This window comes from Ursus arctos, unplaced genomic scaffold (genome assembly GCF_023065955.2).
Source record: "Ursus arctos isolate Adak ecotype North America unplaced genomic scaffold, UrsArc2.0 scaffold_10, whole genome shotgun sequence".
Lineage (NCBI taxonomy): Eukaryota > Metazoa > Chordata > Mammalia > Carnivora > Ursidae > Ursus > Ursus arctos.
This window is the reverse complement of record NW_026622764.1, coordinates 78716119-78743077: the sequence shown is the minus strand read 5'-3', so window position 1 is coordinate 78743077 and position 26959 is coordinate 78716119. Positions and strand designations below refer to the sequence as shown.

At 41.4% G+C, this 26959-nt stretch overlaps 1 protein-coding gene across 3 annotated transcripts in view; it reads left to right on the top strand.

The window, feature by feature from the left end:
• Positions 1-26514, top strand: part of FAM168B (family with sequence similarity 168 member B) — a 40731-nt gene extending 14217 nt beyond the window's left edge. For all 3 annotated transcript variants that reach the window (XM_026492921.4, XM_057309922.1, XM_026492920.4), the window contains exons 3-7: positions 1428-1511; positions 19129-19271; positions 19406-19583; positions 21320-21445; positions 21901-26514. In XM_026492921.4, coding sequence (XP_026348706.1) covers positions 1428-1511; positions 19129-19271; positions 19406-19583; positions 21320-21432 — 518 coding nt within the window. In that variant the 3' untranslated portion in view covers positions 21433-21445; positions 21901-26514. The remainder of the gene's footprint in view (positions 1-1427; positions 1512-19128; positions 19272-19405; positions 19584-21319; positions 21446-21900) is intronic.
• Positions 26515-26959: the final 445 nt, after the last annotated feature.

Sequence of the window (26959 nt, the reverse complement as noted above, 5' to 3'; positions counted from 1 at the left end):
CCTTAAATATCCCTAGGAGACACTTTCTCTGAGTCTCCCCAGCATGTCTTTTGAAGTCTCCTGTCCCATTTCAACTTTATTTACAGGTGAGGGGAAACAGGATAGAGAAGTTAACATTTTTCACAACTTGTTTGTGACAGTAGTAAAGACTAGGGAATGTGGGTCATTTTTATCTGAATATAAGGAAGTAGATTCTAATGCTGCAACTGTCACATGAATGGAGCATCTTGAACTGTGAACCAGACAGGTCGGGGGAAGGCCTAGGCTTGGGCCTTACAGGGATCCCTAGGCTCTGAGGAGGCCAGGAGCAGGTAACAGAGGCCCCTTTGCTGGTGGATGCCTGGTAGCCAGGATTTTGACTGTAACAGTGTCTTATTTGAGGTTTTTGTTGTATTCACGTTGAATTAGTTGTGGTTATGGTTTAGTGTTATTAAAGATTCCTCATTTATATTAATAAAAATCAGGCTGCTTGCAAGTGGGTTGTGAGATTGAATTTTTCCCATTTCCGTGTGTCGGTGCCAGTTAACAGCCCCTTTGCCACACGATTTCTTAGCATTCTTATTACCATTGCTAAGTAATAAATTATGTGATGAAAATCTACAATAAAACTGCTAGAAGTATTAGAAGTTTCCTGACTTTAGCTTAGATTTGATTTTTTTGTTCTATTTTTTGGCATTCTAACTCAGTTTTCTGCCAAATTTTTTCAATTGTAGGAAGTTCTGAGCATCTACTTAACAGGTTTAAAAGACTGATTATGTTTGTGACCCATTCCAGTTTTTTTAAATTAAAATTCAAGTTAGTTATCATATAGTATATTGTTAGTTTCAAGTTAGAGTTTAGTGATTTATTGATTGCATATAACACCCAGTGCTCATTACATCAAGTGCCCTTCTTAGTGCCCATCACCCAGTTGTCTCCCCCCCCCGACTCTGTTTGTTCCCTGTAGTTAAGAGTCTCTTACAGTTTGCCTCTCTCTCTGTTTTTATCTTATTTTATTTTTGCTTTCTGTTCATTTGTTTTGTTTCTTATATTCCACATGTGAATGAAATCATTGTATTTGTCTTTCTCTGGCTGATTTATTTTGCTTAATGTAATACCCAGTGATGTTCCATGCATGTTGTTGAGAATGGCAAGATTTTATTCTTTTTCATGGCTCAGTAATAATTGTGTGTGTGTGTGTGTGCGCGCGCGCACCACATTCTCTTTATCCATTCATCTGTAAATGGACATCTGTGACCCGTCCCAATTCTGAGGAAAGGAGACAACTAGTGACAAACTGCTTAGCATGTGTAATACTGTTGGGCTCCTTAAGTCAGTCTGTGGAGTTTGATGAAGAAGTTAAGAACAGCTGGGTCTGTGGGAGCCATGGTTGTAAAATTATGTTACTCCTTCAGGTGGTAATATCCCATTGTTGTGTTTTTCTCCAGCTGGTTTCCCCATGGGCTATGCAGCCGCAGCTCCTGCCTACTCCCCCAACATGTACCCTGGAGCGAATCCTACTTTCCAGACAGGTATGCAGCCTATATGTGCAGGCTGGCAGAAGTGCTTTGTCTGCGTGGCTGGGGGAGAATGTAAAGTGGGTGGGTTTTGAGAAGTGTGGTTATAGAATTAGGATTTGGGGTTGAATTGATTACTTGGTTCATAAGTTTAGCCTTGTTGAGGAGTGTGATAAAAACTTTATTCTTGCTGCACGTAAAACTTTAGAGATTGCATTTCTGATGTTCTTCCACAACATAGATCTTTATCCTAATAATATGTTGTTACAGTTAACTAGTGCCAAGACACATGTTTATGAAATAGTGTTGATTACTAGAAACTAAAGATCATTTTGGCTAGTTAATAGGTGAAATTTCCATGTTGCTAACATTTTTAGGGATGACTGATTTCTCTCCAGTGTTATAGCACTGTGGTTATAGTTTTATTATTTTTTCTTTCAAGTGTTACATTGGTTTCAGGTGTACAACATCGTGATCCTACAAATACACTTTATGCTGTTCTTAACACAGGTGTAGCTAGGTGTCTCACCAGACAACCCTGTTACAATACCATTGACTATATTCCCTATGCTGTCCCTTTTATAGTTTTAAAACAAAGTCTTATTTCATATGCATGAGAATATTTTTAGATTTTAGATTTATAGACCATCGAAAGTTAACTTGGTTTGGGTGTGAACTTTGTAAAGAGAGTGGGACTTCCCTCTGTGAGCTTGTACTCTGGTGTGGGCTCGTTCCAGGCTTTACTCACCGACACTGGACTTTGTGATTCTCCTATAGCAGTGGTGGACCACACTGACCTGAAGTCTTGGCCTCATGGATCTGCAGGGGTGCTTCACTTTTTTCACCTTGGAACCCCTGGCCTCACCCAGTTAACTTTGACAGAAAAGGAGATAGGAATAGTGTCCTTTCCCGGAATTCTCCCTGTTATGCTAATCATAAAATTCTTCCTTCTGTGACCCTTCTGTCCCTTTTCTCCTTTTCTATTCCTACTCTGACTGCATTTGTTCAGCCTGGAGCTCACACCCAGACAAAGACCTTGGCTTGCTCCCAAGCTTTTTCTCCTGTAGTTCATGTTCCCTGCTTGCTTACACCAGAGTAATGTTCTCAGAAGAAGGCTTCCTGTGATTGTAAAGGCGAGACTCTCAACTTTAAATCTCTGGTTCTTTGCCACATTGGCCTGTTCTTTCCAGAATAGTTTTTGTTTTGTGTTTTTGCTAGCTTTTACTTACGCTCTTTCTCTCTCACCTGTCCTAGAGTACCTGCTACTTTGTTGCCTATCTTTTGGGATCAGTTATGGAAATCCCTTCCCTGGGATCAGCAATATTATGTTACTACTCACTGGATTCTTTAACAGCTAAATGGCACCGCCCATCTCCTTTTATAAAACTTCTCGGGATGTAACTTTTTAAAAGTAGTTCTCTTGAGATGTAGACGACATACAGTAAATTGTACATATTTAAAGTGTGTAGTTTGATAATTTTTGATGTAATGTGTATCACCCTCACAGTTGGGAGTGAACATAGCTCTCATCACTAAAAGTTTTCTCTTGTCCTTTTGTAATCTCCACCAGGATATGGGAAATCACTGATCTGTTTTCTGTCACTATAGATTGCCTTATTTTCTAAAATTTTGTATTAATGAATCTCATGGAATGTACTTTTTTCTTCTTTTTCTTTTTGGAGTGACTGCTTTCATTCACCGTAACTAACATCCGTGTCATAGTGTTTATCAGTAATTGGTTCCTTTTTATTGTGGGGTTCCGTTGTTTGGGAATACCACAATTTGCTTATCCATTTGCCAGTTGATGAACATATGGATTATTTGCATTTTGGAGGTGTTAAAGATGAAACTGCTGAGAATATCTCTGTACAAGTCTGAGTGGATATATGCTTCATTTCTCTTGAGTAAATACAGAGGAGGGGAGTGGCTGGGTCTCAAGGCAAGTGTATATTTAACTTTGTAAAAAATTGCCAAACTGTCTTCCAAAATGGTTGTACCATTTTATGTTTCCATCCACAGTATATGAGAGTTCTAGCTCCTTTACCTCCTTGTCAATACTTGGTATAGTCGTTCTGTTTAATTTTAGCCATTCTAGGGGGGTGTGTAGTAATGTCTCATCCCAGTTTTAATTTGAACTTACCTAATGACTAATAATGCTGAGCATCTTTTCATGTGCATATTTGCCATTTGTAATGTTTTTGGTTAAGTGTGTACATCTTTACTGTATGTCAGTTTTTGAGTTTTTCTTATTCTTCAGTTTGAGACTTGTTTTACAGATACATGGTTTGCAGCTATTTTCTCCCAGTCTGTGGCTTTTTTCATTCTCTTAACAGTGTCTTTAAAAGAGCAAGATTTTTTATTTTGTAATTTATGCTATTGTTTTAAAGATTATTTGTAAGTAATCTCTACACCCAGTGTAGGGCTTGAACTTACAGCTCCAAGATCAAGAGTCATTTGCTCTACCGACTGAGCCAGCCAGGTGCCCCAAGAGCAAGAGTTTTTAAATTTAATGATTTTCAGATCATCGTTTTGTTCATTTATGGGTCATGTGTTTGGTGTCATTTCTAAGAAATGTTTGTCTAACCCAAATCACAAAGATATTCTCCTGTTTTCTTCTAGAAGTTTTATAGTTTTAGGTTTTAGATTTGAGTCTGTTGCCCATTTTGGTTTAGTTTTTGTATATGATGGGAGGAATAGATTGAAGTTCATTTTTTTGCTTAAGAATTGTTTGTTACTCATGTTGCAGGCCACCATAAAATGGCACATTCTAGAATTTTCCGTGGTAGCTCACTTGTATTCATTTTCTTCTTGGAGTACAAGTTAACATAAAATTGTACTAAAAGCAGGGTTGCCTTGGTGGTGCAGTCAGTTAAGCGTCTGACTCTTGGTTTTGACTCAGATTGTGATCTCAGGGTTGTGGGATCAAGCCCTGCATCAAGCTCTATGCTCAACACAGGGTCTGCTTGGGATTCTCTCCTCTCCTGCTGCCTGTGTGCCCCCCCCCCCCCCCCCCCCGTGCATGGTGCATGCTCACGTGTTCTCTCTCTCTCAAATAAATCTTTAAAGAAAAAATGTACTAAAAGATTCCAACTCTTTTTTTTCTTTTACAAAAAGAGCCTCAGGCTTGTTTGAGTCTGGCAAAGCTGTTCTCCTTGCCCATAGTGTACAGTGCTCCCCCAAGAGGAAGTTTGGTGTTTTTAGGCCTGGTTAGCTTCCTTCTTTGGGGTGCCTTAGGCCAACCTGTAGAACCAGTGTCTTCTATCTTCTCTTGGGAGATGGGTCCTTTCTTGCTACTTTTCCAAGACTGCTCTCAAGTTGGTTTTGTAACCAAGAAGGTGGGGCAGGCAGGTGGGAGTAATGGGATTGTTGGGATTGGTGGCTGCCAAGAGGGCCTGCCTTGTTCAAAGGGGCATCTGCTGATAGATGGCAGAGAGTTGTCAACTGCCAGACTGCCCAGTATTGTCAGACCCTCTGATTTTTAGGGAAAACTGGTAATAAGGATGTATGTGAAATTTGTAAACAACAAAATAAGCTGAGAATAAAAAATGAGCTGGGAAGAGGCTGGGGATAAAGATGTGTATGAAATTTGCAAATGAGAAAATAAAAGCACTTTGAAGTTTCCATCAACGTCCGGCAGTGCTACTAGCTACCTGATTTGAGTCTGGGCCATAGGTGTGCTCCCATCTGTTTCTGGGATCTGCCCAATGTTTGATATTGTGAATTTTAAAGTTTTCCATTTCAGTGGGCCTTTCATCTTACCTGATGAGCAAGCCAGAGTTGTCAATATAAAAAAGTTAAGCAAAAAAAAGTTTGTCTCCATTTCTGCTTCTTTCTCAATCTGCCTTCTGGTTCTTTTAGCACCAGATTTGTGGACAAAGCTGATGTGTAGTACAGGTGATGTGTATTGGCTTTTTAAAGCACTTTGCCATTCCTTGTACTGCTTATTTCTTAGCTCTTCTAAGCGTGACACAGCAAGGGTTTAGAGAACCTTGTGATGAGATGTCATGGCTTTCGCTGAAAGATTCCATTACTCTGATGGAGATGTCATTCATTTCATCCTCATGAACAAGCGAAGTAGGCTGAGTACCCATGCAGCCAGAGTGGGCTGTCTGTTTTTGGAATCAGAGCAATATATTGGAAAGAATTTGGGGTGTGGAGTTTGCTAGATGTGGCTCAAATCGTGACTGTCACTCCTGGGAAAGTTATCTTATTTCATTTTTGACATTTGTATAATGAATTAAGATATGCTGCCAGCTGTGTTATTTGAGGATTCTGGCAGGCAGCATGCACACAATCAGGCTCCCATGGTCCTGAGGCTGCACATTTAGGCTTCTCTTCTCCCATTTACAGTCCTCAGTATCTACAATATTTTCAATGATCACCTGAAGTCCTCAAGAAAACATTCAGTTCTTTATAATAAACTCTATTTAAGAAGTGGTTTGAACACTACATTAACATACATTTGGGGGATATTCATCTTTGTTTCTTTTCAAATTTTAAAATTCCAGTTAACATAACAGTGTAATACTGGTTTCAGGTGTAGAATTTAGTGATTCATCACCTACTTAAAACACCTGCTGCTTCAACACAAGTGCCCTCCTTAATACCCATGAACTATTTAACCTATCCCCCCACCCCAGCACACATTTTAAAGGGAGAAAAATGTTGCTAAGAGTGGTGAAGTAGCTTCCTTGGTTGTTGCCATGCATGTCTGGGTGGAGAATAAATTGGGGAAGATTTGAATTATGTCCATGAAGTAAGACCCCAGGTTTGTTTAAAAAAAAAAAAACTTCACTTACAGCAGCCACATAGGAGAGAAAAGCCTTAAAATGTTACCAGGTTGTGGGGTCATGGGATCTGTTTCTTTTATTTAAATTAAAGGTTTACATGCACACAGTTTAAAGGTAACCTCACTCCTTCCTATCCCTGTTATTGGACCCTGTGAGCATCCTTCGGTGAATATGTGGCTGTTTTCTTCTGCAACTGCCTTGTCTTCCCTGGACCTGATATCCTAGATTAAGCCTTACCCTGGGGTTGTTCTTCTCCAACATCTCAGGGATTTCTTACGTCTTTTCCTTCCATTCAAGTCCTTGTCTTTTTCTTAGTTTACCTTTTGGTTTTAGTGGAGAAACTCCTTCAGTCGTCTCCCAGTAGTATGGGAGGGTCACAATTTCGAGATTTTTTCATGTCTGAAAACATTTTGTTCTGCACTCATACTTTAATAGTTTGGTTATAGAAGTCTAGGATAGCAGTTATTTCCACCCAGAATTTTGAGGACATTGCTTAATTGTTTTCCAGCTTCCATTGTTGCTGCTGAGAATTGTGATACCTTGCTGATGCTTGACTGACTGTAACCTGGGTTTCTTTTTGGTAATCTGTAGTATTTTTGTCTACAATGTTTTGAAATTTCTTGATGCTGTGTCTTGGTGCAGGTCTTTCCTTCTCGCCTACATTTTATGTTCTGAATTTTCTTTTTTCTTTTTAAATATTTTTAAAATGTATTTTTTCTAAGTTTTTATTTATTTAAGTAATCTCTATACCCAACACAGGGCTTGAACTCATGACCCCGAGATCAAGAGTTTCACACTCCTCGGACTGAGCGAGCCAGGTGCCCCTACTGTTCTGAATTTTCTAAATATCTTTTATGATGAGAAACTTACATTAAATCTTGTGTGGTATGCAGTACTTTTGGAAGAAATTATCTATTTGGATATAAAAAGCTTTTGGCACCTCACAGTTAGCAGTCTAAGAACAGTGGCCTTATGCATGAATTTTTCCCTGAGAAGTTAGCTAGTGGTGACTGACTTTTGGTAAGAGGGAAAGGAGAAAGGTTCTAATCATTTTGTTGTCTGGGTTGCATTGGTATGGATGGTCTTTAGGAAAGGATAGTCTGGAAAGCTGTTACTGTATTTAAAAGACCTTGCAGTGAATGTACTTTGTGTGTGTATGTGTGTTTTAATTTCATTTATTTATTTGAAAGAGAGTGTGTGAGAGAGCATGAGTGGGGGGAGGTGGACTCCGCACTGACCAGGGAGCCTAATGTGGGGCTCGATTTCACGACCTGAGATTAGGAGGATAACCTGAGCCGAAGGCTGACCCTTAACCACCTGAGCCACCCAGGCACCTCTGTATTTGGTTTTATATTGTGAGTGGTTGACAAGTCTAAAAATTATTTTAGAGAGGCCATGTCAGTTTTGGATACTATGAGAGGTGTGTGTGTTTGTATTTTCGGTTTCCTGTTGAGGTTCTGTGTGATACGTTGAAGCTAATGCTATATAAAACAAAAGAAGGAAGATGCCTGGCACATACTCAGTTTTAACTGGGGGACATGTTTGTTGTCCTTGAAACTGATTTTGTCTTGAGTGTTGGTTAGAAAGTATCTGTACAAGAAAACAAAGTAAATTTTCTGGTTAGTATTAGGACATAACTCACAGTTACAAAAATATGCAGAAAGATAGCATATTAGAAATCATTGCTGGGGCACCTGGGTGGCACAGTCCGTTGAGCGTCCAGCTCTTGGTTTCTGTGCACATCATCATCTCGGGATCATAAGGTGGAGGCCCGGGTTGGGCTCTGTACTCAGCACAGAGTCTGCTTAAGATTCTCGCTGCTTCTCCCTCTGTCCTTCCCCCTCATACTCTCTCTCTCTCTCTCTCTCTCTCTCTCTCAAATAAATAAATACATCTTATAAAAAAATCATTGCTGTCATTAGTAGAAATAGTAGGTGACCGTTTTTCCAACATTTTTATTGTGAAATTTTTCGGTATACAGAGAAACTGAAAAAAAAGTTCACAGTGCCAAGATTCCACAATTAAACTTTTTTTTTTTTTAAGAGTGTATGCGAGAGTGGGGTGGGGAGGGAGAGAGAGAATCTTAAGCAGGCTCCATGCCTAGTGCAGGGCCCCACACAGGGCTCAATGTCACGACCTTGAGCACATGACCTGAGCTGAAATCAAGAGTCAGATACTTAACCGACTGAGCAACCCCAGCACCCCACCATTAAACCTTTAAAAGTCTTTTATTTTTTTAGTTTTATTTAAGTAATTTTTACCCCCCATGTGGGGCTTGGACTCTTGATCCCAAGCTCAGGAGTCATATGGTACACCGACAGCCAGGCAGGCACTCCTAAAATCAACTTTGAAAATTAACATTTTACTTGTATCACATGTGTATCCCTCCCTCTACCTGCAGTGCATCTTGTTTTTTGATGTGTTTCAGAGTAAGTTGGGACATTAATACACTTCACCCCATGTAGTCCAGTGTACATATCATTAGTATTTGCAGTACTAATTTTGTTTTCTTTTAGGTGAAATTTCCATATAAGATGCATACATTTTAAGTGTACCATTCGGTTGCATTCTGACAGGTGCATATACATAGACGTGGAGTCATATCATCATCAGCAAAGCATACATATGAGGCAGGTGTTACAAGATACCTTTAGATGATTAAGAGACCTAGGGCCAACTGGAGGGATTTCTGCAGCAGTAGGCCTCGGGCCTCCATTAGAAATGAACGGCATTGTAGGTTGACTATTCATTGGTTGTGAGTGAAGGACTTCACCTTTTTTAGTGGGTGTGGTTGGTTAAAGCAGTGCTTCTGAATCAGAATCTCTCTGTGGAGGGCTGTATGCCTAGGTCTTCCTTGTTTTGGTTTTATACTGTATTTCCGGAAGCTTGTTCAGGTTGGCAGCTTCCATTTTGTATGCAGTCCAAGCTCCACGCTCTTTCTGCAGTTTGAATAGTGACAAAATGGTCTTGGACTTTCTTATTAAGAATAGTGATAGGCTTTTAAAGGCTTTGTTTTCTCCACTTTTTTCTCCAGGTCATGAATTAATTGCTTGTGTGTTTTCACTTCTTCAGGGAGCTGCTGCTTTTTCTAAATCAGTTTATCAGTTTGGGATCCGTGAGATGCTGGTGCATGATTGGCATACTTGTGACCAGTCATGGTGATGGAAGCACTGCAACTGAGCAGAGTGGCTATTTGTTGTTTTTACTTACAGTTAACATAACAGTTAAAATGAACTTCAGAATAATATAGTAAAACCTGGGAAGATATTTTTACTCTTCAAACAGAAAGCAGCTGAGCCTGGGAGTTGCCTGGTTTGGGCAAAGGAGTCAGGACTCACAGCCAGATCTGGGGTTGTACCCGCGCTGCTACCTATGACTGTGTGACATTTTGGGCAATAGTATCTTTGCATCTTTGTAATGTATGCCATGCAGGGCATTTTGGGGAGTGAACCTACATAACAGTTGTAAGAAGGACCTCTAGGACTGACTTGATCCTTGTAGAAAAGGGGGATTTTTTCTTGTGGCTTAGAAAAAGCATCATTGAAAACGGGTGCAGAGAGGGAGGCAAGATGGTGGAAGAGTAGGGGACCTCGTTTCCTCTGGTCCTTTGAATTTAGCTAGATAACTATCAAATCATTCTGAACACCTGTGAATTCAACCTGACATGTAAAAAGAATTGGTGGAATTCTACAAAGAGAAAAATGACCACTTTTTGCAAGGTGTAGAAGTTGTGGAGAAGTGAATCTGAGGGGATATAGTGGAAGATGATAAATGGTGGGGGGAGGGAGCCTCCATAAGCTGGCTACCGGAAAGTTATATAGCAGCAGAGTGCAGAATCGGAATTTGTAGAAGTTTGCTTCTGTGAGGGACGTCCCTTCCTGAAAGGTGCTCAGGTTGGCAAAGTGGGGCAGAATCCTAGGTGGGACAGTGTGGTCTCAGGATCCATGGGGTCAGAAGGAATGGAGATGCTTGAGCCGGCAGAATTCCCAAGCACTGGAGGGGGGAGACCTGCTACGGTCAGCGAGCCCGGGAGTGGGCTCTCAGCTTGGTTTATCATTAACTGCGAACCGGGACTGGATCGGGCGACTGCTCTCCATGTGGGTGCCCTGCAAGTGGCAAGGAACCCTCCTTCCACCTCCTGTGAGGATCTGCACAGGTGTGTACCACAGGAGTCTGTAGAGTTTGGGGCACACAGAATTGAACACTGCTTTTCCCTGAGGGTTTACTGAAGAGAGAGGACAGTGATCTTTCAGCTCTGGGGCTGGAGATGGGGTGTGGCCATTTTTATTTTCATCCTTTAAAGCAGCAGGGAAAACCTTCAGGGAACAAAAGCCACTTAGAACAATCTGAAGCAGCTTACCTGACTGAGCCCATCCACCTTGTAAGGGGCGGTACAACTCCACCCAGGCAAAGACACCTGAGAATCAGCTCAGCAGGCCCCTCCCCCAGGAGGCCAGCTGGAACTTAAGGGGGAATACCAAGTTTACCAAGCACACAAAACTGCAAAACTCCAGCACTAGGGGGAGATAGCATTATAAATAGAATTTGAGGTTTCTTTCTCATGATTCTTTTATCCTTCAGTTTAAAATTTTCTTTTTTTTTCTTTTCAGTTTCTTATTTTATCATCTCTTTTTAAGTTTTTTTTTTGAACTTTCTTTTTTACATTTACATTTTATATTCTTCATTTTTGGCTTCCTTTCACTGTATTCAATTTTATTTTTATATATACATATCTAAGTTTTGCTTTCTTTACAAATTTGGGCTTTAGTGTCCTCTAACAGACCAAAATACACCTAGGACCAAGTGGATCACCCTGTTTTGTCCATCTGGGAGATTATATTCTCTCTTTTTTTTCCTTTTTTTTTTTTCTTTTTTTTTTTTTTTTTTTTTTGGTTTCTAACCTCTTTGGATTTGTCTGGTGTGTATCTTGCTTGGGTCATGGTTGATATTTTTGATCTTGTTCTCTTATTTATTCTTCTCTGGGCAAAATGTGTAGAAAGAGGAATTCAAAACAAAGGAAAGAACCAGAGGTAGTACTCTCAGCCACAGATGTAATTCGATATGGACATAAAATGTCAGAGCTGGAATTCAGGATAACTGTTATAAACTGGGGCATGAAAAAAAGCATAAAAGACTCTAGAAAATCTCTTAGAGCAGAAATAAAATCTAATCAGGCTGAATTTAAAAATGGTTTAACTGAGATGCAGTCTAAAATCGATGCTCTGACTGCTAGGGTAAATGAGGCAGAAGAGAGAGTTAGTGACTTAGAAGACAAGATGATGGAAAGGAGAGAAGATGAGGAAAAGAGAGAAAAACAACTAAATGGACCATGAGGGGAGACTTCAAGAAATCAGCGATACCATAAAGTGAAACAATATTAGAATCCCAGAAGAGGAGAGAGGGACAGAAGGTACGTTTGAGAAAATCATAGCTGACAACTTCCCCAATCTGGGGAAGGAAACAGGTATTCAAATCCAAGAGGTAGAGAGAACACCCCTCAAAATGAGTAAAAATAGGTCAACACCCCAACATATAGTGAAGCTTGCAAATTTCAGAGATAAAGAGAAAATCCTGAAAGCAGCTTGAGGCAAGAGCGCCTTAACTTACAATGGTAGAAACATTAGACTGGCAGCAGACCTATCCACAGAGGCATGGCATGAGAGGAACATGCAGCCAACAATACTTTTATCCAGCAAGGCTGCCATTCAGAATGGAAGGAGAGATAAAGAGCTTCCAGGACAAACAAACTAAAAGAATTTGTGATCACTCAACTAGCCCTGCAAGAAATACTAAAGGGTATCCTGTAAGCAATGAGGGAGCCCAAAAGTAAAAAAAAAGTAACCAGAAGGAAAACAGAGACAGTCTACAGAAACAGGGACTTTACAGGTAATATATTGGCACTAAATTCGTATCTTTCAGTAGTTACTCTGGATGTAAATGGGCTAAATGCTCCAATCAGAAGACACAGGGTATCAGATTGGATAAAAAAGCAAGACCCATCCATAAGCTGAGACTCATTTTAGACCTAAAGACACTTCCAGATTGAAAGTGAGGGGGTGGAGAACGATTTACCATGCTAATGGACCTCAAAAGAAAGCTGGGGTAACAATCCTAATATCAGACAAATTAGATTTTAAACCAAAGGCTGTAGTAGGGATGAAGAGGGACACCGTATCATACTTAAGGGGTCTATCCAACAAGAAGATCTAACAATTATAAATATTTATCCTCCTAACTTGGGAGCAGCCAGTTATATAAACCAATTAAAGAAACACATTGACAATAATACAGTAATACTAGGGGACTTCAACACCCCACTGACAGCAATGGACAGATCATCTAAGCAGAAGATCGATAAGGAAACAAGGGAAACATTATTATTTCAAATAATGAAATCAAAGAAATAGATCGACAATAATACAATAAGAGTAGGGGACTTTAACACCCCTCTCATTGCAATGGACAGATCTTCTAAGCAGATGAATAAAGAAACAAGGGCTTTGAATGACACTGTGAAGGTCCACCAGATGGACCTCACAGATATATACAGAGCATTCTATCCTAAAGGAACAGAATAGACATTCTTCTCAAGTCCCCATGGAACATTCTCCAGAATAGATCACATACTGGGTCACAAATCAAGTTTCAGCTGGTACCAAAAGACGGGTTATTCCCTGCATATTTTCAGACCACAGTGCCATGAAACTTGAAGTCAACCACAAGAAGAAATGTGGATGGAGCATAAATACATGGAGGTTAAAGAACGTCCCACTAAAGAATGAATGGATCAACCAGAAAATTGAAGAATTAAAATATACATAGAAGCAAATGAAAATGAAAACACAACAGTCCAAAACCTTTGGGATGCAGCAAAGGTGGTCTTAAGTGGGAAGGCCTTCCTCAAGAAACAAGAAAAGTTTCCAATACACAACCTAACCTTACACCTAAAGGAGCTGGAAAAAGAACAGCAAATAAGGCCTAAATCCATCAGGAGAAGAGAAATAATAAAGAACAGAACAGAAATCAATGATACAGAAATGAAAAAAAAAAAAAAACCAAAAACAAAAAATAGAAGAGATCAGTGAAACTAGAGTCTGGTTCTTTGAAAGGATTAGTAAGATCGATAAATCCCTAGCCAGACTTATCAAAAAGAAAAGAGAAGGGACCCAGATTAATGAAATCATGAATGAAAGAGGGGAGATCACGACTAATGCCTTGGGTCACTAATCAGGTCTCAGGTGGTACCAAAAGATTGGGATTATTCCCTGCATATTTTCAGACCACAGTTCTTTGGAACTTGAACTCAGTCACAAAAGGAAATTTGGAAGGAACTCAGAACACTTCGAGGTTAAAGAGCATCCTACTAAAGAACGAATGGGTTGACCAGGAAATTAAGAATTTTAAAAATTCATGGAAACAAATGAAAATAACACAACTGTTCAAAACCTTTGGGATGCAGCAAAGGCAGTCAGTCCTAAGAGGGAAGTACGTAGTAATACAAGCTGTTCTCAAAAAATTAGAAAAGTCTCAAATACACATGCTGACCTTACACCTAAAGGAGCTGGATAAGTAACAGCAAATAATACCTAAACCAGGCACGAGAAGAGAAATAATAAAGATTAGAGCAGAAATCAATGAAATAGAAACCAAAGGAACAGTTAAACAGATCAGTGAAACTAGAAGCTGGCTCTAGAATTACTAAGATCAGTAAACCCCTAGCCAAACTTATCAAAAAGAAAAGAGAAAGGATCCAAATTAATAAAATCATGAATAACAGAGGAGATATCATGACCAACACCGAGGAAATACAGTTTTAAGAACATATTATGAACAACTATATGCCAACACATTAGGCAATCGAAGAAATGGATTCATTCATAGAAACACAAATTACCAAAACTGAAGCACAAAGAGATAAGAAAACCTGAACAGACCCATAACCAGCAAAGGAATTGAATCAATAATTTCAAAAGTGTCCCAACAAACAAGAGTCCAGGGCTGGATGGCTCCCCAGGGGAATGCTACCAAACATTTTAAGAAAAATTGATACCTGTTTTTCTGAAACTTCCAAAAAATAGGGATGGAAGGAACTTCCATACCTGGCCTCTATGAGGCCAGAATTACCTTGATCCTAAAACCAAAGACCCCCACTAAAAAGGAGAATTACAGACCAATATCCCCAATGAACATGGATGCCACAGTTCTCACCAAGATACTAGCCAGTAGGATTCGGTATACATTAAAAGGTTTATTCACCACGACCAAGTAGGATTTATTCCTGGGATACAAGGGTGGTTCAACATTAGCAAATCTATCGATGTGATATACATCACATCAATAAAAGGAAGGACAAGAGCCATGTGATCCTCTCAATTGATGCAGAGAAAGCATTTGACAAAATACAGCATCCTTTCTTGATTAAAGCTCTCCACAATGTAGGGAAAGAGGGAACATACCTCAGTATCATAAAATCCTTCTGCGAAAAGCCCACTGGGAAATCCTTCTCGATGGGGAAAAATTCAGAGCTTTCCCCCTGAGGTCAGGAACACGACAGTGATGCCCACTCTCACCACTGTTGTAGTACTAGAATTCCTAGCCACAGCAATCAGACAACAAAAAGAAATAAAAAGCGTTCAAATGGCAAAGAAGTCAAACACTCACTCTTCCAAGATGACATGACACTTGATGTGGGAAACCCAAAAGACTCCACCCCAAAATTGGTGGAACTCATGGAAATTCAGCAACGTGGCAGGATATAAAATCAATGCACAGAAATCAGTTGCATTTTTATACACTAACAATGAGGCAGAAGAAAGAAGTTAAAGAATCAGTCCCATTTACAATTGCACCAAAACCCTACGATATCTAGGAATAAACCTAACCAAAGAGGTAAACGATCTGTATTGAAAAATCTACGGAACACTTGTGAAAGAAATTGAGGAAGACACAAAGATATGGAAGAACATTCCATGCTCATGGATTGGAAGAAAAATATTGTTAAAATGTCTGTGCTACCCAGAGCAGTCTTCTCATTCAGTGCAATGCCTATCAAAATACCATCGACATTTTTCACAGAGTTGGAACAAATAGCCGTAAAATTTGTATGGAACTAGAAAAGACCCTGAATAGCTGGAGGGATGTTGAAAAAGAAAACCAAAATTGGTGGCCTCACAATCCAGATTTCAGGCTATATTACAAACCTGTGATTATCAAGACAGTATGGTACTGTCAGAAAAACAGACACATAGGGGTGCCTGGGTAGCACAGTCGTTAAGTGTCTGCCTTTGGCTCAGGGCGTGATCCCGGCATTCCGGGATCGAGTCCCACATCGGGTTCCTCCGCTGGGAGCCTGCTTCTTCCTCTCCCACTCCCCTGCTGTGTTCCCTCTCTCGCTGGCTGTCTCTCTGTCACATAAATAAATAAAATCTTAAAAAAAAAAAAAAAAAGAAAAACAGACACATAGATCAGTGGAATACAATAGAGAACCCAGAAATGGACCCTCAAAGCAATGGACAACTAATCTTTGATAAAGCAGAATAGAATAGCCAGTGGCAAAAGGACAGTCTCTTCAATAAATGGTGCTGGGAAAATTGGACAGTCACATGTAGAAGAATGAAACTGGACCATTTTCTTACACCATACACAGACATAAACTGAAAATGGATGAAGACCTAAATGGGAGATGGGAATTCCTCAAAATCGTAGAGGAGAGCACAGACAGCATCCTGTTCAACCTCGGCTGCAGCAACTTCTTGCTAGACACATCTCCTAAGGCAAGGGAAACAGAAGCAAAAATAAACTATTTGATCAAGTGAAAAAGCTTGCACAGCAAAGGAAACTTGACAAAACTAAAAGGCAGCCTACGGAATGGGAGAAGGTATTTGCAAGTTACATAATCAGATAAAGGGCTAGTATCCAAGATCTATAAAGAACTTTTCAAACTTAGCACCCTAAAAACAAATAATCCAGTCAAGAAATGGGCAGAAGACATGAATAGACATTTTTCCAAAGAAGACATACACATGAAACAGACACATGAAAAAATGCTCAGCGTCACTCAGCATCAGGAAATACGAATCAAAACCACAATGATCACACCAGTCAGAATGGCCAAACTTAACAAGACAGGAAACAACAGATGGCAAGGTCATCCCTTTTATATTGTTGGTTCTTTTGCAAGCTGGTACAGTCACTCTGGAAAACAGTATGGAGATTCCTCAAGAAGTTAAAAATACAGTTATCCTACATCTCATCAATTGCACTACTAGGTATTTACCCCAAAGATACAAATGTAGTGATCTGAAGGGGCACCTGCACACCTCAGTGTTTATAATAGCAGCAGTGTCCAGAGTAGTGAATCTGTGGAAAGAGCTGAGATGTCCATTGACGGATGATGAATGGATAAAGATGTTACACACACACACACACACACACACACACACACACGACTATTACTCAGCCATCAGAAAAGATGAATACTTATAATTTAATTACATGGATGTGCATGGAGCTGGAGGGTATTATGCTGAGCTAAATAAGTCAATTAGAGAAAGATGTTTATATGGTTTCACTCATGTGGAATATAAGAAACAGCACAGAGGATCATAGGGGAAAGGAGGGAAAAGTGAATGGGAAGTCTTCAGAGAGGGACAAAAAATGTGAGAGACTCTTAACTATAGGAACAAACTGAGGGTTGCTGGAGGGGAGGTGGACAGGGAGATGGATAATTGGGTGATGGGCATTAAGGGAGGGCACGTGATGTGATGAGCACTGGGTGTTATAATGTAACTGATGAATTATTGAACACTACATCTGAAACTAATGATGTACTATACTTTGGCTAATAGAATTACTTAAGTAAGTAAATATATAAGTAAGAAAATATATAGGTAAGGAAATAAAATAAAACTGGTGTATTTCGGGGCACCTGGGTGGCTCAATCGGTTAAGCATCTAACTCTTGATTTTGGCTCAGGTCATGATCTCAGGGTCATGAGATCAAGCCCTTCATTGTTGGCCTCCACCCCTTAGCGGGAGTGTGCTTGAGATTCTCCCTCTGCCCCTCGTCCCCAATAAAGAAATAAATCTTAAATTCCTGGGAGTCATTCATTCTCTTTCTTTCCTTTAAATTAAAAACAAAATATATGTACACTTCTAACCACAGTCTGATAATGTAAATGTTTCTAATTTTAATTTTTTAATACTCAGCTTGTTTTTGTTTTTTAATTTGAGAGAGAGTGTGCATGTGTGAGCTGGGTCTGGGGGGCAGAGGGAGAATGACAGAATCTCAAACGTACTCCCCAGTGCGCGCAGAACCCAACATAGGGCTTGATCTCAGGACCCTGAGATCGTGACCTGAGCCAGAATCAACAATCAGACGCCCAAGTGAGTGACCCATGTGCACCACTCAGCTTATTTTTTAAACTTGAGGTATAATTTGTACACAAACACCCATGTATTAAGTGTTCAGTTAGATTTTGACAATTGTATGTACTCATGTAATCACACCTGAAAGAAAATACCAAGCACTTTGATCATCCCAGATGCTTTTGTTCTGCCTTCTCCAAACTACCCCTCCCATTTCTCCCTCCGTAGGTGTATTTATATGCTATGTACTGAAAATAAAATCATACAGTGTGTGCTCTCCTGTGTGTCTGTTGTCTTTTAATTGTTCAGCATGGTTTGAGATTTGTGTTTTTTCCTTTTGATACTTAGTTTTTTTTATTTGGATGTATCATAATTTATCCATTTTCCTTTTGATGAACATTTGAATTATTTCCCAATTTCTGACTATTATGAATAAATTTTGTGAACAGTTTTTATAAGTCCTGTTGTGGATGTGTGTTTTCATTCTTCTAGGGCAGATACCTGAACGTGAATTGCTGGGTCCTATGGGAAGTATTTCTCTAGCTTTATGAGAAGTTGTACTATCTGACACTTCCATGAACTAAGTGTGAGTGAGCCCTTGTCTTGTAAAGAATGAGAAATAGTTTCTCAGACACTTTTTTAAAAATTTTTTGACGATTTATTTTAGAGAGAGGTTGGGGGAGGGGCAGAAGGAGAGGTAGAGAATCTTCAAGCAGACTCTCCCCTGAGTGAGGATCCTGAAGCGGGGCTCAGTCTCATGACCCTGAGATCATGACCTGAGCCAAAACCAAGAGTTGGATGCTTAACTGATTGTGCCACCCAGGAGCCCCTCTCACTTTTAGAAAGCGGTTTTATTGAGGTCTTTTGTGGTTCCACATACAAGTTTTAGGATTGTTTGTTCTAATTCTGTGAAAAACACTACTGGTATTTTGATAGGAATTGCATTGAATCTGTGTATAGCTTTTGGTAGTGTGGACATTTTGATGATATTCTTCCAGTTCATGAGTGTGGTGTATCTTTCTGTTTGTGGTGTTTTCAGTTTTTTTCCATCGGTTCTCAGAGCACAGGTCTTCCACCTCCTTGGTTAAATTTATTCCTAGGTATCTTATTCTTTTTGGTACAGTTGTAAATGGGACTGTTTTCTTAATTTCTCTTCTGCTACTTTGTTATTAGTGTGTAGAAACGCAACAAGTTACTGTATATTCGTGTACTATAGTTTTATTAAATTTATTTAATAGTTTTTTTGATGGAGTCTTTAGAGTTTTCAGTGTGTAGTGTCGTGGCATCTGCAGATAGAGACAGTTTTACTTCCTCCTTACCATTTTGGATGCCTTTATTTCTTCTTGTCTGACTGCTGTGGCTAGAACTTCCAGTACCAAGTTGAATAACAGTGGTGAGAGTGGACATCCTTGTCTTGTTCCTGACCTTAGAGGAGAAGCTCTGGGTTTTTCACAGCCATTGGCTTCTTTGTTTCAGGTTACACTCCTGGCACACCTTACAAAGTGTCCTGTTCCCCCACCAGCGGGGCAGTGCCACCATACTCCTCCTCCCCCAACCCCTACCAGACCGCTGTGTACCCTGTGCGAAGTGCCTACCCCCAGCAGAGCCCCTATGCGCAGGTATGCCTGGGGTGTGCTGTGGGTCTTACAGCGGTGCTCATGGGCACTGTGCATATGGGAAGGGTTGGTTCTGTCTGGGCTCTGATCCATGGGGTGTGGAGCCCTGTGGCAGTTGTCTCTCCTCTTTTCCACAGCAAGGCACGTACTACACACAGCCTCTGTATGCAGCACCCCCTCACGTCATCCACCACACCACAGTGGTGCAGCCCAATGGCATGCCGGCGACGGTGTACCCTGCTCCCATCCCTCCACCTAGAGGCAACGGCGTCACCATGGGCATGGTGGCTGGGACCACTATGGCCATGTCAGCAGGTGAGTCCTTGACCCTGGGTTGCCTGTTTTACAGTGGCATGAGAGCCGGGGGAAGGGAGAGCTCACTAAGTCTTTGACCCTTGGTTTGATTTTTCATGGCTCAAGTTGTATGGAAGGACATACTCTTCAGGAAAGGAACAGCATATGATCTTTTTCTTTCCCTTCCCTTCATTTCCTCCTCTTCTTTCAGTTGAGAGGAGTCTGGGTCTGGGGTTTAGAGTGACAAGCCAAGAACCAAGTACCATTCCAGTGGGCATGACTGGATAGTGATCTCTGTATTTGACGGGTGAGCTGAGCCCTTGGCAGTAGGGCCGAGGAGTGGCCAGTCCCCACCATGAGCATACCAAGCTTGAGCAGAAGGGGATTACTTTGTGTCTAGGTGAGCTTGCCCTCCCGGTACCTCCCTTTAGTGTGGGCTGCCTTTGTAGGGCAAGTTGTGTGAATGTTGGTGTTTGCATAAATCTAAGAAGACTGGCTTTGTGTTATTAGTCATAACAGCTACTTGTAGAAATCCTTGGCATTGATCGACTTTATTTCCCAAGGCTTCCCTTGGTCAGAAAAATAAATCTCAGAGACATGAGACTCCTGGGTAGGATGTGCACATCTTCTTGGAACTGTGGAGCCCCTGGGGACTTGATGTAACGTCTAGGGATTGGGTTACCTAAGGTGGGCATGAGTTGTCTGTGGCTGGGCGGCCAGGCACACAAGATACACTTGCTTGCCCTTGGTTATGGGTTTTTTTTTTTTTTTTTTTTAACTTCAACATAGGGAGATTGTGCCAGAGAGAAAGGTGTGTGTTTTCTGCCCAGAGTCTCCATTGTAATTGGGTTTGTCATACTTACCTGTGAAGGGACAGAAACTGCATGTTTGAGGCATGTGGAGGGAGGGATGGCAGGCTGTGGGCTGGTTGTGGGCAGGGAGATGGAAAGTGAAGAGAAGCAAGGTGAGGCAATTAGGTTTGAGATTCTGCTTATCTACAGATGGGCTCAGGGAGTTGCTGAGTTTTCTGTAGTTAAAAGGGAAATATATTTATCTTTGTGTACTCAGAAGCTCATGTAGTTTGAAATCTTCCCTTTCTTCAATTTATTACTATCTTAACCATTTTTAACTGTATATAGTTTAGTAGTGTTAAATAAGTATATTCACATTTTTGTAAAACAGATCTCCAGAACTTTTTCACCTTGCAAAACTGAAGGTCTGCTCATTAAATAACAACTCCCCTTATCCCCTGGGCCCCCCACCCCCAGCCTAGCCCCTGGCTACCACTATTTACTTTGTCAATTTGACTACTCAAGATACTTCATATAAGTGGAATCCTTTTGGAGGTATCTTTTTGTGACTGGCTTATTTTACCTAACATCCTCAAGGTTCATCCATGTTGTAGCATGTAACAAATTTCCTTCCTTTTTAAGGCTGAATAATAATTTTTTTATTTTGTCAATTATCATCTGATTTCCAAAAATCATTGAGTATGCTCTTGTGAAGGGAAGGCACGAAGTCTTTTACAGACATTATCATATGAGCTTGCTGTGATCATACGACTTTGAGTTGTGTATGATCAGAGTTCTCATGGCACTATAGGTCAAGGCTACCCCTCTTCCTGTGTACCTCCTTCCTTTCAATGCATGCCAGGTCAGAGCCCTCTCGTCAGGCAGCATGGAGCTGTGTGGTGACACAGGTTAGCCTTGTGTGTGGGTGGTGCTGCCTGCCACTAAGACAGCTGCTCTTTCTTCCAGGTACCCTGCTGACCGCCCACTCCCCAACTCCTGTTGCCCCCCACCCAGTCACTGTGCCCACGTATCGGGCCCCAGGAACACCCACCTACAGCTACGTGCCCCCTCAGTGGTGATCACCCTGCAAATGTAAGTGACCGGTGAAACCTGTGTCGGCTCTTGACTAAAGTGCATTTTTTTTCGGTACAGAATGACAGATCTAACATATTTTAAGCACTAAGGAGAAAAATGCTACCTGTTAATCCAAGAGCAGTGTGGTATTTAAATTTTTGTTCTTTATTGGGACCCTAGAAAGTAGAAGAAGGAAGGAAACCATTGAGTACTTGCTGTGTACACTATAGACTTTGTTCCTTTCCTGTTGCATGCTCTAATCTCCCACTGCCTTCTGCAGGAAATAGGATTCTAGTTGTAACTGGAAGTCACCCTGAGTACCAGGGGAACCAGGAGCAGTGGTCTTTCCTGCTGCTGCCCTTTCTGGTTGTAGTGGATTTTGTCCTCCTTGAGTTGAATGAAACACCTCTCTTTTGGAGCAGCGGTGCCAGAGGCACTCTTTGTTGACTGTGTGTCTTTCTCCCCCCTGCCAGGTTTGAGGATGGAGCTGTGCAGTCACATCATGGAGGTTCCACAGCTGGTGCTGCAGGCCTCGCGCCTCCAACCCGGACTTTCTTCTTAATGCTCTCTACACTTAGCTAAACACTACTATGGCCCGGCCCAGCAGGTCCCAGCGCCATTAGTCTCCAACTAACTCTGTGGGTTGGTCTTAAAGCAAATCCTGTTTTGTGGGCTGCCTGGCAATTTTTTAGCTAACTGTAATGATAAAAAGGGAGTATTAATCTATTCTGAATCATATCTAGTTGAATGCATGTTTAAAAAAAACAAACACAAAAACAAAGCTTGCTCAATCTACCTGCAGTGACTGATGCAAAACCATCATATGCAAAACCCAAAGGAATGGAAAAGCATTTTATAACTTGTATCACTAATGCACTGTTGTAATGTATGCAGAGTCTTAAAGTTATAAGTGTTAAAGTGAATTTCTTCATAGAGTATCTGAAATCCCTTAGATGATGATTCTTCAGCCTTTGGGGTTGAGGCGGGTTGCCGATTGGTAATGTGGACTTGGAGTTTTCAGCCAACTGTTTTTTTCACACTGACTGCATGACGCGGGGAGAGAGTTGCGGGGACAGGGAGAGTGCAGGGAGGGCCACCATTGCCTGGGACGCAGCCAGCTTACTGGGCATCCCTTTCTTGCTGTTTAGTCTCACGGGGCATTGTAGTGTGGACGTTCTTAAAGATCATCATGAAAGTGTAGAGTTGTGTGGCCAGTATAGTTAGGGGCAAGAGGTGGTTTATGTATCAGCAAAGCAATTTCTCTGCCATCTAAGTTTTCATTACAAGCTTCTTACAGATAGAGATGAGGTTTTCTGTATCTTTACTGGAGAAGTCCTATGTAGAACTAAATTATTTTCCTGGGATGGAAGATATGTGAAGGAGAAACAGCCACACTAGGAGGTATTGGCTTCTTTATTTAGCTTAGAAAACCATTCCTTCCCCCCCGCCCAAGAAATGTTTCAGTCCACTGAAAACCTATGTAGGCATTGCTGTTCTCACCCCCCCCCCCAAGAGAAGGGCAAAGATTTCAGCTGTTATGAAGAAAGTTGTATATTTAAGAACTATTAAAAGGGAACAAAACTGTATTTGAAGTTGTTTCTTGTAGAGAGGCAGGTCTGTGGCTATGTTTGGGCCCATCCACCTGATCGGGGCTTGTCATCTGAGACCATTTGGAGGCTGCTCTTGGAGATGGGTCTGTGGAGGTGTGAGGGAGGGGCTGGTGCCTCTTGTCTGTGAGTCTTGTCTGCCATGTCTTGTGCTGAGGGCTCTTAGCACAAAGCAGGTATGGACAGCAAAGGGCCAGGCAGCATCAGAATGCATTTGCCTGCCAGGACTTATTCAGAAAGGATTTTGTGTTTAAAGTCTGAATATTGTACATAAGAAATGAAGAGGAGTTTTTTGCCTAAATGTGCCCAACTTGTATCGATGTGAGTGTGTCTGTTCAGAGAGGGGGTGGGAGGGTGAGGGTTTTGTTCCCTTTCAGCAGTCTGTCAGGTGGGGGTGGGGTATGCTCCTGTTCACCCCATCACTGTTTCAAGTGTTGTGGGCTTTGGTTGGGGAGGGGACCCTTCCCCTACATCTCTGGCAGCTAGGTTAGGGCTCTGGCACTGGTTTGGCATTCGGCCCCATTTGGTGAGTGGAACACCTGACCCCTGAGCCTTTGGTAACCTTATTTTTTATAGTAAGTACCCCATAATTTTCTTTTTCACATTTTATTTTATAAGAAGTTCAGGAATATTTTTGCATGGATCATTGTAAACAGAAGGTTCCTTATTCCTAATGTCTGTTAACATAGTGTGCTTACTGATAAGTACTTTAAATTGCTTCATTAGCACTTAACCCATGTGTGTGTTTGTCAGTGTGTGTGTGTGTGTGTGTGAGAGAGTGTGTGTGTGAGAGAGAGAGAGAGAGAGCGTGCCATTTACTCGAGGCACATGGTTTGTGTCCACTTCTTCAACTCTTTGTTGGTAATTCCATCTGTGTAGTAGATGGTTTGTAATAAATATCTGACAGGTTCTGAGGGTTCCAGGGCTGAACTGACCAAGTAAAAGAAAGTCAGTTTCCCCAGTTTAGTGTTATAGATTAGGAGAAAATACGATTTTAATGTATGCTTTAGAAAAGCCCTAAACATCAAAATGGGCATGCGCACATGTGCACACACACACACACACACACACACACAAACTACGTGTGAGGGGTGGAGTCATTTGAATTGAGCAGAAAGAGAGTTATATAGGATGCTTCACTGGGCTTGCTTGAGACATGGCACACACAGGGTGAGCGTTTTCACAAGCGCTGAATTAAATGAGGTTTTTGAGAACAAGAAGGGCAGGTTGCATTTTGCCCCCATTTATATCAGCTTCATGAACACTTTCCCCCTTATAATTTTTTAAATCTTTTTTCCCTTTTGTGAAGGTGAGTTGGGAGACTTTATCAGATACTTTAGCATAATGGAATACATCTCTGGAAATCTTTTCAGTTTTGAACCTGTCGGCATCAGCGGTCAAACATGGTAATGAAAAGTAGATCTTGTCTAGCAGGTAAGAATCTGGACACATGAATAGTAGCAAAAGTATCATAGGTTGTAATTTTAACAGCATTTAATTCCAGTAAAATTAATTAAGGAATAGACTTCTGTTTCATAATTTGATATCCCAGGCATAATAGTGGAACATTCAGAGAAACTTTCCTTTTCTTTTTGTATGTGACATTCCTGAGAGTCTTTCAGCTGAATTATGGTTCTTTTAGAAGTGGAGATAGGCAAACGAAGGACCTAATTCCTCTAAACATGAACGTCATCATGGGTATTAAAAAAAAATTGTTCTACAGTAGGCCTCCCTGCTGAGATTTAGGAGTCTATTTTTCTGCTTATGGAAATTTGTTTGGATCTGGGCCAGGTGACTTGAGTGTTTAGTGATGAGTGTTGGTCTCATCAGCTTGCTGACTCTGTGAAGTAAGGCCAGCATCAGGGCCAGGGCCATTCATGGTGATAGACACGGAGGCAAGGCGCTTCCAGAATCTTATGTCTCATGTTAAATCTTTTTGGAACATTCTTGTTGGTATGGTTATTAGCCCTACCAGTGGCTATACTGTGACTCTGTTTCTTGAGTGCTATGCAAATGTAGTATTTACAGGAGATGAGGGAGGCTTTGAGCCTTGGGCTGGGCACCTGGTTGGTGAGCATCTTGCCCTTTCCACGCTGGGCATACAGTGCCTTCCTCCATCTAGTGGCACCATCACTTCTATAATGAGAGGAAATACATTCTTAAGGCACTTTGGATATGCTGATATCTGGCCATGGGTTTCTGTGAGTGTGTCTGCCATTTGGTGGTGAAAAGGTGGCACACACCAACCACATCAATATTGGGGCCTACTTCAAAAAGGAAATCCAGACTTCTTCACCAGTTCTTGTAAACTGTTGGAAACAGTATTTCTCTGACTGGTTGGGCCACCTTCTCCCTGTCTGGCAGCTAATGGCTGGATGCCCCAGTCATTGCCAACCTGAGTATTTCCCAGACAGGACAGGATGCCTGTCTGACCCCTCAGCAGGCTCACGGGCAGTTTTAAGGATGAGTGGCTTGAGGGTGTGGGGCAGCTTCTGGTTCTTCTCTCTGGTGCTTTTTAAGGGTGAGTGGGGGTCTATACAGAGGAGTGTGGTTAGCCTGGGGGAAGGGCATACTGCTTAGCTCTTCTCTCTAGCACATCTCAGATGTTTGTGTGTGTTTTTCCCTGAGCTGTTTATTACTCAGCCTGAGCTTTCTGAAGGTACATCAGACTTTTTTGAATAGACTCGCAGATGACCTGCAGAGGAGGGTCTGATCTTTTTGGGTAGAAAGTCACGAAGTTGATATTACGTGTTTCAGATGATTTGTCATCCTTCCTCCCCTCTCCCCCCACCACCTTGCAGCCCCCCATTCATTTGAAGAACAGAAAACCATAGGGGTAACCTTATTTGGATCCCCAGGACTAAAGTTTACTTACTTGGGACAGGGAGACCGAGGAGAGGCAGTTGTCTGTTCAGGAAGCCCGCAGAGGGCTTCAGGAGACCTGCGCTCCCAGGGCTGGTGTGTTGGAGATGACAGGTGTCTCGTTTAGCCTCCTGAGCCTTGTCAGTCTCCCATGGGTCCTCGTTCACACTAGTGGTCAGTAAAATAGTTGGGCTCTGCTGCACTCCTGTCAGGGTTGCTGTGATGGAGGAGAGGCCCCAAGGAGCCACATGGGTTGTGACTAAGAAATGGTTCCTTTTTTTTTTTTTTTTTGTAATGATTTTTTAAAATACTGTTTTTTGTTTTTTTTTTTTTAGACTGTTCTCTTGGTACTTTTTTAAAGCTTAAGTCAGCATTGTCTTCCAGTGTTAAAGGCATCCCTCACCTCTGCATTGAACTTACGGTGTCAATCAATACAAAGGAATGGAACATCCATCCTGAGCCAGTTCCATTATGTGGAAATTCATACTATTTTAATTTTTTATGCAATCTGATGAGTAGATGGAGCTCAGATTTAAAATTCTTAAAAGCACGTTTATTGTAACAAGAATTGTTATGTATTAATACTGCAGTTTTCAATAAAGATTGACTTGTGTTGCATATTGTGATTTTTATTTTTTTCCCTGTGGGTTTTATCTCGAGGTGGCGTGGCATGGCCTGCCTGGGAGGTGATGTAGCTTCTTTCAAGTTAGGAAATCCAGGGTTTGGGGGCAGAGGGCCTTGTGGTGCTTAGCCCCAGTGACCTTGTGTGGCACTGACATCACAGTGTGTAAGGGTGTGTGGAGGCAGCAGGTTGTGGGGACTATTTCCCCTGGGGGAAGGGGAGGACAGCTGGCCCTGTTCCTCTTCTCCTGGTCCTTTGGCCTGGGTCCTCATGGGAGGACTCATTCTCCATTTCACCGAGGAGGATGCTAAGACCCAGAAAGATTGCAGACTTTATGTCCCCCAAATTCACATTTGCCAACTTCAGCTAAACATCAACTCTGGGAGCTGGCAGCCAGGGAGGCTTCCAGGCCTGAATGGGTTGGAGGAGCTGAACCAGCTG